Source organism: Sinocyclocheilus grahami, unplaced genomic scaffold (genome assembly GCF_001515645.1).
Source record: "Sinocyclocheilus grahami isolate Dianchi unplaced genomic scaffold, SAMN03320097.WGS_v1.1 scaffold333.1, whole genome shotgun sequence".
Lineage (NCBI taxonomy): Eukaryota > Metazoa > Chordata > Actinopteri > Cypriniformes > Cyprinidae > Sinocyclocheilus > Sinocyclocheilus grahami.
The window spans coordinates 980,547-994,156 of NW_015505512.1; the positions used below are offsets into that span (position 1 = coordinate 980,547).

The 13,610-nt window shown below is 36.6% G+C and overlaps 1 protein-coding gene across 1 annotated transcript in view; it reads right to left on the bottom strand.

Annotated features, from left to right (window-relative positions):
* LOC107602690 (adhesion G protein-coupled receptor L1-like) overlaps positions 1 to 12,796 on the bottom strand; it is a 30,344-nt gene extending 17,548 nt beyond the window's left edge. Inside the window, exons 1-10 of the mRNA XM_016295260.1 lie at positions 12,764 to 12,796; positions 12,338 to 12,518; positions 10,818 to 10,940; positions 9,902 to 10,107; positions 8,214 to 8,387; positions 7,747 to 7,956; positions 3,746 to 3,966; positions 1,491 to 1,557; positions 769 to 860; positions 499 to 667 (exon numbers count right to left, since the gene is read on the bottom strand). Of these exons, the coding sequence (XP_016150746.1) occupies positions 499 to 667; positions 769 to 860; positions 1,491 to 1,557; positions 3,746 to 3,966; positions 7,747 to 7,956; positions 8,214 to 8,387; positions 9,902 to 10,107; positions 10,818 to 10,940; positions 12,338 to 12,518; positions 12,764 to 12,796 (1,476 nt within the window). The remainder of the gene's footprint in view (positions 1 to 498; positions 668 to 768; positions 861 to 1,490; positions 1,558 to 3,745; positions 3,967 to 7,746; positions 7,957 to 8,213; positions 8,388 to 9,901; positions 10,108 to 10,817; positions 10,941 to 12,337; positions 12,519 to 12,763) is intronic.
* Between the last annotated feature and the right edge of the window lie 814 nt (positions 12,797 to 13,610).

Sequence of the window (13,610 nt, forward strand, 5' to 3'; positions counted from 1 at the left end):
ATATATATATTAATATACATTTAATAACGTATTACATTCTTCTGAAATCTTAATGCATTTAACTACTTTTTGTTAATAGCTCAGATAGCTTGACAACTGTTTAATTACTTTATACAGGAAGCTAGAGTTTCAAAACTGCTTCTTCAACACAGGGCTCAACCAATGGCATGTGTTTGGGGGCAGGGCTTTGTTTAACCGAACAATGACAGATGGAGTGCTTGAAAACCTGTTTGAAAACAATTAGTACTTTTCTTTTGTTGCCAATAATCGTGCAGAAATGACACCCTTCACCTTTAAGTAACGCTAATTATAAAACTAATAATATCACAGATGAATCCTAACCCAAAGGTATTCCTAAAAGAGCCTTTTTAACTTGTTTTAACCTGTGATGACACCACCATTTTTGTCTTTTTCCATATTTAGATAACTTCTAAGGAAATTTTGCAGCAAATGTGTCCCCAAAGTATTATCTGGGTATGAAACATTAATGGCACTGACCTTTTTCTGCAGAGCACAGTGGAAGATGAAGATAAACATGCCCTGGAAGGCATTAAAGGTGGTGAAAAGATACGCCATGATGATGGTGTTTTCATTGATGAAGAGGAGGCCGAAGGCCCAGGTCAGACCCAAAAGGAAGAGCAATGCGATAGCCCCCAGAGCCCAGGACCTGAGGGAGAACATGCATACATTCACAATACATACACATACAACAAAAACATCACAGATAATGTGACTATAATGTGCATTTTTGCAGTGGAAGACTCTCACTTGATGTTGTCCAGGCGGCTGGAGTCGGGTTTGAGGGCGGAAGAGTTACGGACCATCTTGTGAAGTGTTATCATGAGGAACACCAGGTTCAACTAAAGGTCAAAGGTAAGACAAAAGAAAAATTTAACTTAAAGTCATTAACTTCCAAGTCATTGTGACACAAATTAAAGCCTATTGGCTATATAAAAAGGACAAGCCCTTTAGAAAATGTCTACACTGGAAAGACAATTTAAACCACGGCTTTCTTCCTAACAATGAGCCTCATTCATAAAACACAAGCAGAATTTCAGTGTAAATTGTTCGTGAAATCATTCTATCTTAAATTGCTGCAATTAAATGCAACAATTTACATGAGAATGGTGAAACGAACATTTACACAGAAATTCACTCATTGTGTTAGAGATCCAATGCAAGTAAGAAAATAACTTTAGAAAGATAAAAAAAAAAACTTTTTTCTCACAAACCAATAACAACAAAAACAGAGCTAACACATTAGTAAAATATATTGTAATTACGAAAATGTCAGCAAGTTCCCATATCTAAGCTCCACACTCATATAAAGCATATTACAGCCAAAAACATAGTCGTCAGCAGCAACAGATCCATGGGTGAACAAAAGTGCTTTGTTTGATATGACTAGCACAGCACTTTTCAGAGAGAAAAAAAAGGAACAAACTCTAAACAAAGCAGAGAGAGCGCTGAATGTTTGGAGAGAACAATACCATGATAATGAAGGACACAGGGCCGATAAAACTCCAGATGAAGTAGTTATCCACCCTCAACCAGCACCTACACACAAAACACACACACGATAACCTCATCAGTAACATTTCACTGTTCAAAGAATGATCACTTCATTACAGGCAGAATCACATATGCATTTTATGAAGCAGCACATTACTGATCATCGAATGCTTTGAAATAATTGCAAGACATCTTAAAATATTATTGCTTTCGAGATGCCGATACATTTTTTGGCATAAAAACAAGCTAATAAAAGAGCAATAAACGTCTAGTTGAAGGTTAAGCTCAGTTTTTAATCATTAGTGCACTGACCCAGCGTCTCATTTTCTGCACTGTAGTCAACATTCAAAAGTCTGCAGCTGTGCTATTTTTCCACAGTCGCACACAGACCAACACACACTTAAGTGCACACTAACACACAGAGCGACACACGCTCACACAGTAATCAGCTCAGTTAAAGGTGCTGTAAGTGATTTTGTTAACTACCGCTAGACAATAAATTATACCACGCCTTCTAAACAAAACCCCGCCCCCTCAAAGTAAAGAGGTAAAATTAGGGCTCCCACACTTTTGAATAATGTACTTATATAACTTTGTAAACATAACTTTTTCGAGTTGTTTGTGAATAGACAAGATTTAACAATAACAATTGTCATTAGTATTACTTTAAGCATTTTAAAACAAAATCTGTATATATATATATATATATATATATATATATATATATATATGTGGTGTCAAAATTAACGCGTTTTATTTAATTAAGGCGATTAATTTTTTCAGTTTAACGTGTTAAAAATATTTAACACAATTAATGCAAGGGCGGGGCTAGGGCTGCGTTAGCGTGCTGTAGCCTGTATCCTTTCATATCAAAGCGCAAAATAAACTACGTGCATGCAATGCCGTGGTCAGTTATGTCATGAAGTTTCCAAAAATTTGGAATGTCTCTGAAATGGTTTTCAAAACTGTCCTAGAGCAGCCCAGCACTGTCTCACTCATCTAACACACCCGATTTAACTCGTCAGCTCATTAATGGAGACTTTAAGACCTGAAGTGGGTCAGAAAAGGTAAAAAGAGTTGAGAGAAAATATGATGCGTGTCAGATCCGCGTCACATTCAGCAGCGGCAGCTCTTAAAGAAATAGCAGCCAAAATAAGCTAATAACCAGCTGCTGTGATGTCTATTAATCAAAGAACAAAGAAAAAAAGAGGAAAAAATTACTTTTATAGCTTTAAGGATTCATCTATATTTAATTTAGAATTAAGTGTTTGATAACTTCAATTTCAATTTCTGTATATTTCTGCTGAAGGGCACAAGTAAATATGACATTTATTATAATGGGTTTATGTGAAGATTGTTTTAAGTTCACTTAAATTAGAAGTTATTCTTTAAAGTCTAATAAATGTAAAAATTGATAGCTCTCAATTATACTGTAATGTTGAATGGCTATAGTCAATATTTAAATATGGGGGGGGGTCAATTTTATATAGAAATCAGTATTGGTGTCAAAGATAATGGTATTCAGTCATAAAAAAGATGACATTAAACAAATATTTAAAATATATACTGTCTTTATGTTGTTTGTACATTAATTTGAAGATTGAATGGGAAATGATTGCAATATAAAAGTATATTTAAAAACTCGAATGTTAGGTGGGATTAACTGCGATTAATTTCAGAAAAATTTGCAATTAATTAGTAAATTTTTTTAATCGATTGACAGCACTAATATATAAATTTCCATACATTTTTAAGATTTTATTTAGTAGCTTATATACTCCCTAATATTTCCAAGGTTTCCATGATCATCAAAACCCTACATAAGATTAGTTTTCTGATGTAATGTTAAAAATAATGTGAGATGCAGCTTTGAGACGTGTTCTTGTAAAGTGAATTATCAGGGCAGGATCTGTCAGATTTATGCATGCTATTCCAAAAAAAGGTGCTTGCAACATCTTTAACTGGCTTCATTTATAATTCACATGATGACCTTGGTTAGGCTAGGATCACATGTCAGCAGCCAATCATCCAACTGAACTCCAAACTACATAATACCAGTGTATGTTTCCTAGTGAAAGATGATACTGCACTATATGGAATTTCAACTCCCAGAGAGCCATTTTGCTGGAATCCATTTAAATGAAACAAATGGTTTAAAGAGGGGGTCGCGTCCCCTGCTCAAAAACCAGTGGTCCTTGTATGGCCGAGTGCTAATAGACTGCTTCACACGTACGCTTTCTTAGTCCCGTAGCTGCGGTAGTCAATGGCTGCCGAGATGCCCACCACCAGGGCAGGAAAGCAGTAGCCACACAGGTAGTAGTATTTCTTTCGGGAGTATTCGCTCTCAAAGACCTCCACCAGCATCAGATACAGCTGGATTCCCTCCAGACACATCCAGGAGAATGCAGCCAGGAAGAAGAAATGCAGCAGGCCTGCAAAAATGGGGCATGCAATCTGTATTTGGACAAAAAAGAGGGAAAAGGAGGTTAGTGAGAAAAATATCAGACAAAATATAGTGCATAGTGACTATGAACATAAATGGAACAGTACATCCAAAAATGATCATTTACTTCCCTTCGTGTTTTTTTTTTTTCAAACATGTATGACTTTCTTTCTTCTGTGGAACATAAAAGAAGATATTTGGAAGAATGTGAGTAGCTAAACAGGCTTGATGACCATTGACTTTAATGTTATGCACAAAGAATACAATGGAAGTCAATGGGAACCGAAAATTAAGCTTTAGCGTTAGTTCTGGCAGGTCACGTGAGTCAAGCTTGCATCAGCTGATTCTCAGCTGATCACATCTACCTATAGGAATATGACACCTATCGCGGCATTTCTATATAAGCTGTATTCAGTATTATTCAGCAGCTTTTCAGCTTGCTCCGGAGCAAATTACCTTCCTCCATCCCCAGCTCCACCTTTTGCCACAGTCAGGACTTAGCTTTCTGATATTCCTTGCTAATCAGACTCCTTTATCTTGAATAAAGTGTTACACTTAAATATCATTGAGTACATTAATGATATCTGCCTTGTTCTGTTCTGTTAACCCTGGGGGGTTATTATTGCTGTTCTCCCTGCTCATTCATGACAGGCTGCATGGATGGGCAGGGAGGTTTTTGCCCAGAACAGAACCATACCGCCAAACCAAACTTTATGCTAAGTATCTATCATTTTGATGATAGTGGTCCCGACAGAACTGTTTGGTTACCAACATTCTTTAAAATATCTTATTTCGTGTTCAGTCATTTTTGGGGGGACTATCCCATTAAGTCTGATCCACATTGCACTTTATTTTGGTCCAGAAGCACCTACTTCTGAGACCCTCTGATGTGAATTACATGTTGTTTTCTAAGTGACTTTTAGCATAAATCTCTGTCCTCCAACACTTTAAAAAACATAATAAATGCATCCCTCCTCTGCTTTCAGATGATAATCATATTTAAAAGGGATTTATTTTGCTGGGCTGCAGTGTGAAGAAAAATAAAATGTAGCTGGCACATAAAAGGACTCCCAGCAGCAGCATCTGCCAATCGACTGGTTGAACGAATGTGCAGGCGGCAAACAGTAATCCCACTATTGCAAGTGCACTCACCTAAAAACATCCACCTTTCAGCAAATCACTTAGTGCGAACGTCACATAACATTATTAATATGCAAGACTCAAGTCGTGCTTGGCACAGTTTGTGCGCTGAGCCTGACAGGAAGTACATTTCTTAAGAGAGAAGAAGTGAACAACAGAAGAAAAGTAGTCTTCGACAAAAAAAATTATAATTTTATATTCGTAGTTGCCGCAACTAAGTTTTCGGCTTAATAATGACATTTTTATGACTTGTGTATATTTTATAGTGACTGACGTTTCTGGAAAGTTTGGCTTTTAAGCTTTCAAATCATATCTTGTATAAATGTATCCACAGCAACTTGGCAGCCATACTTGCAAAGAGAGGCTGTTGAGATTCATAATGCAGCCCCCACACTTTACATATTGTTTCTACGCCCCTGCAAAGCGGAAGATACAGATCTGCTCATGGATTTATCATTTACTTGTTAAGTGCCTCATGAAAAACTATATCATCTGAAAAAGAAAAGAAAAAAAAACCCTGCAAACATTATCCAGCTACAAGTTCTTCTTCTGAAGAGCTCATTGTAGCAACCTTGGCACCTTGTCAAATGATTTCGATTGCCAGCATACTAATGCAGCCCGAACTCTGGAAGAGATGCATTAAATCAGCCAATCAGATGAAACCACTGCTTTCAACAGGGAACTTTCGATGTCAATAGACTGATGTGAAAGGCATCACAATTTGTATTATCATGAAACTAATAAGTCACAATATCCTAATCATTTTAAAACGTGTCCATGCTCATTTTCATTTCTGAAGATCGCTGTATGATATATTGATTCTGCATTCAATCAGCTTGCTCTTGAATCAGAAAACATAGCAGAGCTGATAATTTAGGGTATAATTTTCGATGTGAACTCAGCAGCTTTAAATCGTTCACAGTGTTTCATGTTTTAATTGGTTGTTCTTCTCCTCAGAAGTGTTGTTTCACTAGGGTTTTCATTTTTGGTTGGCTGACTAAAACACAAACCTCATCAACACCAACTGTCAACAGATATGCTTTCAGCGGTCAATGTAAAACTCTGTTCAACACACTGGGTACTGTTTTAATTGGCCAACCAAAAAAAAAAAAAAAAAAAAGACGACCCCATCCCTGACAAGACATGACACTTCAGTTAAAGCAGGAGTACAGAAGAAACCAACTTAAGCCGGGTATACATTGTGCTATTTTGGCCGTCTGAGACAAACTTAGAATTTCCTAAGATTCCTCTGATCCTAGGTCATATGACATATTCGCAGACAACCGATTAATGACTATTACTATCAAAATTTTCCTTCAATGAGGTTCTGTCAGTGTTAGAAGTTTTGAGGCACAGTCCTACAGTGTGGCTTCTTCTATGACCGTCAAATGAAAAACCAACAGGAGCACTGAAGATGAATCTTCTTGTTTTTACTGTCATACAGTCTGATACTAATGACAACAGAGATCTCACAGTGCGACACGGCCTATTGCTGGGATGTTCGGAAAGTCTGACAATCAACAATTGCAGCTTTTAAAACAATAACCTTAAAACTCATCTAATTAATGTTGCTTGCTTCAAAGTAAAAATTACACCCCAAAAAAAATAAACATAGGAGCAGCTTAAATGCGCAGTAAATGCATAATCAACATATAATACACCAGAGTTGCATAATTTTGCCTGGAGGCAATTTTTTAGAAAGTCGCTCCAAAAATGTTCCATCATGTGAATAACACGCTACAAGGGTAATGTTTGTGTTTCTGAAATGTATTGTTTTATATACATTACCTTATTACATTATATACACTAAGTGAATTTAGTTTGGAGTCATTAAGATTTTTTAATGTTTTTGAAAGAAGTCTCTTATGCTCACAAAGGATGCCTTTATTTGATAAAACACAGTAAAAACAGTAATATTATGAACTATAATTACAAATGAAAATAACGGACTTCTACTTCTGATATACTTTAAAATGTAAGTTATTCCTGTGATCAAAGCTGAATTTTCAGCATCATTACTCAAGTCTTCAGTGGCTCATGCTCCTTCAGAAATCCTTCTAATATGCTGATTTGCTGCTCAAGAAACATTTATTATTATTAGCAATGTTAAAAACAGCTGTGCTGCTTTTTCAGGATTTTCAGTCTTTAATTGACAGTCTTTAATGTCACTTGATTATTTTAATGGATCCTTATTTTAAATGAAAGTATTCATTTAGATCAGAGAGCAAGAACATGGGGAATGAAATCCCAGTAAAGTACGTCAGATTGTGATAGTCTGCTGGGTCTTTAATTGACAGTCTTTAATGTCACTTGATTATTTTAATGGATCCTTGCTGAATGAAAGTATTCATTTAGATCAGAGAGCAAGAACATGGGGAATGAAATCCCAGTAAAGTACGTCAGATTGTGATAGTCTGCTGCATCCTCCACAACCGAGCACTCAGAACAAGAACTCATCTGAACCGTGGCATGCAAATGAATGCAAATTACCTGCACTTAATGCAGTTTGCATTTAATTCCTTCAGTTAATCGGATGCTAAAACAATGCAGACAGCATGTTTTATCGGTGGGTGCACATAAACACTACAATCAGTGGGTGAAATTCATTCCCAGTGCATTCTCCCCTTAATATAGATCACGAATCCACTCACGTGGTACTGCGTCTTGTCGATGCCGATGAGGAAGAGGAGCTCGGCGATGAAGAGGTTGATGCACAGGTTCTTGTGGATGGTGTTGCGGTCAGTCTGCAGGCCTCGCAGGAAGCAGAAGGTGGAGATACAGATGGCGAGACACACCAGTGAAATGACGATACCCACCCATGTGATCACAAAGAGGATCAACTCGTGCATCCTGCCTGGATACTGAGAGAGAACGAGAGATGGATAAGGGAAATGGTATAAACGGATAGGCTGCCTGAGGGAGAATGACTTATGAAAATCCAGGAAATGTCAAGTTGAAATTGCAGTGTGTTTGTTTGTGTATTTTGCTCTTATGTGTACAGATATGTGTATTTGTCTTATAGACTGCGTGCAAACGGAAAAGTTGTTTATGTGCATGAGAGCTATATTCAGATTTGTTTGCAAGCAGCTGATGAACGTAAAGAAGGAATCTGTCTTACGTCAGGTTCGTGGTGTACCATGAGCACGGCAAAGTTGGTTAGATGGCTACAAGAACAAGTTGTGTGTGTGCTGTTGGTTTCCATCAGCCTGCAGCCCTGAGATGACCACTGGCCCGTCATCGAACGCTCGGAGTAGTTCCAGAATGAACAGTTTGGACTGAAATGATTCTCCAGCTGCAAACAAGAACCAACAGAGAGACCGTAAAAGATTGGCTTTCACACATAATGTTTTCTGTTTAGGAGTCATGTGCGAAGCCTTTATGGTTAGGGACCATCTAGCACTTCCAAATTGATTTTCACTGTATTGTCTGAAATAGCAGTTTCTGCACTGCAAAGGCAGCACAATTAGAGTGAATTATAAACAATAAATCTCTCATTGATTCTTGAGTACCGAGACGTGTTACAGAAGCGACAAAAGGAATTATGTTTGGATTCGTCTGTTCCAACATGTTGAGAAGAATTCACGTTTAAGGGGCATGAGCAATTTCCTGCTGCTTCCATTTGCTCACAAATGTGTGCAGTTCTGTCACAGCAAATATTCATTATAAATATGCAGACACATGTACTGTAGCAGTCACGCTAATGAATGTATTGACACTACAGGATGATGGTCTCAAACTGATCTTTTGCTTGCAGTGTTGGAAAAAAAACGGTAATTTGCAAAACACACATGTATTAAATGAAGAGCTTTTTTGTGGTGTTGCTAGCCACTTAAATCCTTTCTCATCAGTGTTTTTATTTATTTAAGTTGTCAGCCACTGCCTGCATTTTTTATCATTTTCACAGCTGTTTAATGGCCCCCAGAATATTTTGTTGTATGAATATCTGAACAAACAGAGCCTCTGCAACAACAACATCAACAACAACAAAACGTTTTATTCGAGCTTTGTGCAATCTTTTTTATTAACACTTGAATATGGGTAAGTTTAATGAAAAAAGCAACATTTTGAACAAAACATTGTGCTTTTGTAAAATACTATGTCTAGATCCGATTCAGAACAATAATGAAAAAAAAAGGAATATATTGCTTCCATACTGGATCGACATTCCATTCGGTAACATTATGAAGTTTAGATTTATATGCTGTTCAATGCTTGATGATCGTGTATATATATATATGAAAAGTTTGAGTCTGGTAAGATTTTTTTAAGGTTTGTGGAAGAAAGGCTGCATTTATATATATATATATATATATATATTAAATTAAATTAAAATAAATATACATTTAAATTTTATTTATTCCTTTGATCCAAAGCTGCATTTTCAGCATCATTACTCTAGTCTTCAGTATCACATGATCCTTCAGAAATCATTCAATATTCATCTGATTTGCTGCTTTTCTGCTCAAGAAACGTTTTGTATATGTTGAAAACAGTTGTTTCAATTCTTGGATGAATATATAGTTCAAAAGAACAACATTTATTTGAATTGTAAGACAATGTAAATGTTTTTACAATATTGAACAGTAGTGTACATGAAGTACTGAGGTCTGAGGAAAGGTGATTTTAGGGGAAGTGAAGGATAATGAAATAATCATAATGCAAAAAAAATGATAATTTACACAGAAATGTGTTTATGTTTCGCGAATGTAACCCCATGCGTGAAAGTAACTAATGTTTTCTTGCTTGTTTACTAAATGTAATGTGATGAAATTATAATGTAATTGTGACTGTGTGAGTTTTATGTACCTGTAAATGTCTAAGTGTGAACACCACAGGCTCGGTCAGAAACACTCGACTGGACTCTTTATTGATCGAAGCTGCGATGACGTGTGAATTCACTGCCAGGCCCCGCCCACCAGGCCCCGCCTCCATTTCCATCTTCACGGTGGCGTTTTCAGTGGACAGGAACGAACCCAGATTCTTATAGAGCACAAAGACCACTTTTACCTGGCCTGTACAGAGAAACACAGCACAAGAAAGAAAGAGAGAGTTACTGAGTGGCGGAAGGATATGAATAACAACTAAGAGGAAAAAGGGAGTGGTAGAGTGACTTGAGTGAAGGTTAAAATGATTTGGGCTGGGAGGGGGTGAGTGAGTGATCAGGGGATGAAGGAATTTTAATATGGAGGGCAACAGAACATTCATCCCTTCAGCACTCACTCACTCCGTTTCTTCCATATGAATATTTCATGTGCGTTTGTTTCAATCATACTAATATCACATCCCCCCGCCCAACCTGTCCCCGATGAGAAGCAGCGAACGACGACGTGGTTTCAAAAAGAAGCTAAACGCGGGAATGGCGGAAAAAGCGAGGAGTAGGAGAGCTGATGGCGGGATAAGATGGCTAAGAGATGGAGGGGACAGGAAGGAGAGAAAAAAGAGCCGAGATTGCTCTGTCAGCCTGAAAATGATAGTAATCTAGTCGCCTCTCGGGCTGTTCGATTAAGAGCGCCGTTAAGAAACCATCAGGGAAGCAATGGTCTCAGCGCTTTTGTTAATCTGATTAGGTTTATTATTATCAACCAATAACAGGGTAAACCGAAGTGGAAATTTCGCTAAGCTTCAGTGAAACTGCACGGGGGCGAGTCGCACATCGAGATGGAAGGGGCAAGAAGAGAGAGAGAGAGAGAGAGAGAGAGAGAGAGAGAGAGCTGTGACTGACCGTTGCGGCTGTACTGTTTGAAGGTGGAGGCCGAGAGCTGGATGCTGCTGTCACTGGGACCGTTCTGAGGGAACGACAAATCCTGAGACTCTGTCTCTGTGTTCAACACGCGCACCTCTAGATCTGAAGACACACAAAAACACACACTTTGAGAGTTTGAACTGTAATAACACAGCAAAAAAAGCCCTGAAAGGTTACAATAAAAGTTACTCATTTTGAAGTAGTAGTCAAAAGAGTTATTTATCCGGGCACTATAAACTTCATACATTTTGTATACTGTACATTATAAACTACTATTAAAAAGTCAGAAAAACTTCTTTTTTATATATATAGAAATGAATAATTTTATTCAGCAAGGACACAAATTGATCAGATTTATCAAAAGTAAGAGTAAAGACATTTATAATGTTACAAAATATTTCTATTTCAAATAAATGCTGTTCTTTTGAACTTTGCCTTCATCAAAGATTCCCTCCAAAAATGTATCAGTTTCCAAAAAATATAAAAAAATATCAATGACTAAATAAAATTAGTCATCACAGGAATAAATTACTTTTGAAAATATATTCCAATATGAAACAGCTATTATTAATTGTAATAACATTTCACAATATTTACTGTGTTTTTAATCATTACAAGACTTATCAAGACTTATCAATCAAGAGATTTATTTCAAAAACATTAAAGTTTTGAACACTGAATACAAAAATAAAGTAAAAATAACTATTAAACAAGGTTTATATATGGACAAACCCAGTGACTGGGTTGTTTTTACTGGAAAGTTGTCTTTGTATAAAAATTACTATATATTCTTGCTTAAAATGAACCCCAAATAGGTTGGATATTAACATATTTTAATATATTTAATAAACAAACATTTATGAATACGTTTAATAAATAATGAAATACTAAACATTTATTAAACACTTATTCATAAATGTTCACCTTTTGATTATTACGGATTCCTCTAGTAAAAAAATGGTCTGACTTTTAATTCATTTTAAGCCAGGCATAATCATTTTTAAACAATAGTTGAGTTAAATAAAACTGCCCAGTCGCTGGGTTTGTCCATATTTAACCCAACTTGGGTTGTTTTTAACCCAGCATTTTTTAGAGGTATGGTTCCATGAACAATCTTTAACATCCATGAAACCTTTTCATTGGACAAAAGATGATTCTCTTAAGAACATTTCACTCAAAGGTTCTGTGGAGAACCCAAAATAGTTCTTCTATGGCATCAGTGTGAAAACCCTCTTTTGAAACCTTCATTTTTACTACACTCTACAAAATGCTGGGTTAAATACAACCCAGTGCTGGGTAAAATAGGGACAAACCCAGCAATTGGGTTGTTTTAACCCAGTGGTTGGGTTACTACCCGGAAGGTTGGGTTAAACATTGGTCAAAACAACCCAATTGCTGGGTTTGTCCCTATTTTACCCAGCACTGGGTTGTATTTAACCCAGCATTTTTTAGAGTGTAGGAACACAAAGCCAGTTAGTTTCTTGTCAACACAAACTCACCGACATTGGCAGCATGGTCTGAGAAGTGATTATTGTACATGTTATTGGCCAACAGGAAGGCTCCTTTCTCCATGACGTCCAGTAGCATGGTGGCGGTATGCGCCTGCTCCGTACTGTTCATGTCCTGCCATGACTCTAAAGCTTCGGCACGCAAAAGATTATCCACAGTCTGCACAACCGCCTGCGCACACATGCACAAACAAATACACTTACACTTCATCATAATTACACTCGACATCAAAGATGAGAAAATATGACTCTCTGTGAATGTCACATCTGTGAATCTTATGTAACGCTTGAAATGTATTTCTACTAAGGAGCAACATCTTATAGGCTATTGTAGATTAGAAGAGTGCTAAAAGAAAGCCTTGGGCAAGATTGCTAGAAGTCTCTCTTTCTCACACACACAACAGACACACAACAAACCAGCTGCAGTTCAAACTCATCTGAGGTAGGCATATGCAATAAAAAATATGGATAGCACTTTCTATGATGCCTGTATATGTTATGCATAATGAATGCAGTCATAATGCCATACTGTAATGCATTATATCTTTTCATTAAAAGTAACCACCAATATAATATAATATAATACTTCATGGAACTATGTTAAAAGGCCTCATAAAATCAAAACGAGAGTTTTTTTTTAAATATATATTTAAAAAAATGTATTTATTCCCTTGGTAAAGTTTATTTCACCAGTCTTCAGTGTCAGTCCTAAAACAATGATTTAGCAGTCAAGACACATTTATTATTATTAATTAGGTAACACTTTAGTTTAGGGACCAATTCTCACTATTAACTAGTTGCTTATTAGCATGCATATTACTAGCATATTGGCTGTTTATTAGTACTTATAAAGCACATATTAATGCCTTATATTAGATCCCTTAATGACCATATTTTAGATCCCTAAATCCTACCCCTTCCTTAACAACTACCTTACTATTAATAAGCAGCAAATTGGGAGTTTATCGGGGCAAAAGTGGTAGTTAATAGTTAGTTAATAGCGAGAATTGGTCCCCAAAGTAATCGTGACATTTTCTTCAGGGTTCTTTGATAAATTGAAAGAACAGCATTTATTTGAAATATACATATTTTGCTACATTTTGTCTTTACTGTCACGTTTGATCAAATGAATGCATCCTTGCTGAATTAAAGTTTTATTCTTTAAAAATATACTGACCCCAAACAGTGGTTTATATGAATTCGAAATGCACACACTCTTAAAGGAAATTGGGTCAAAAATATAGATGACTTGTGTTGCACCACA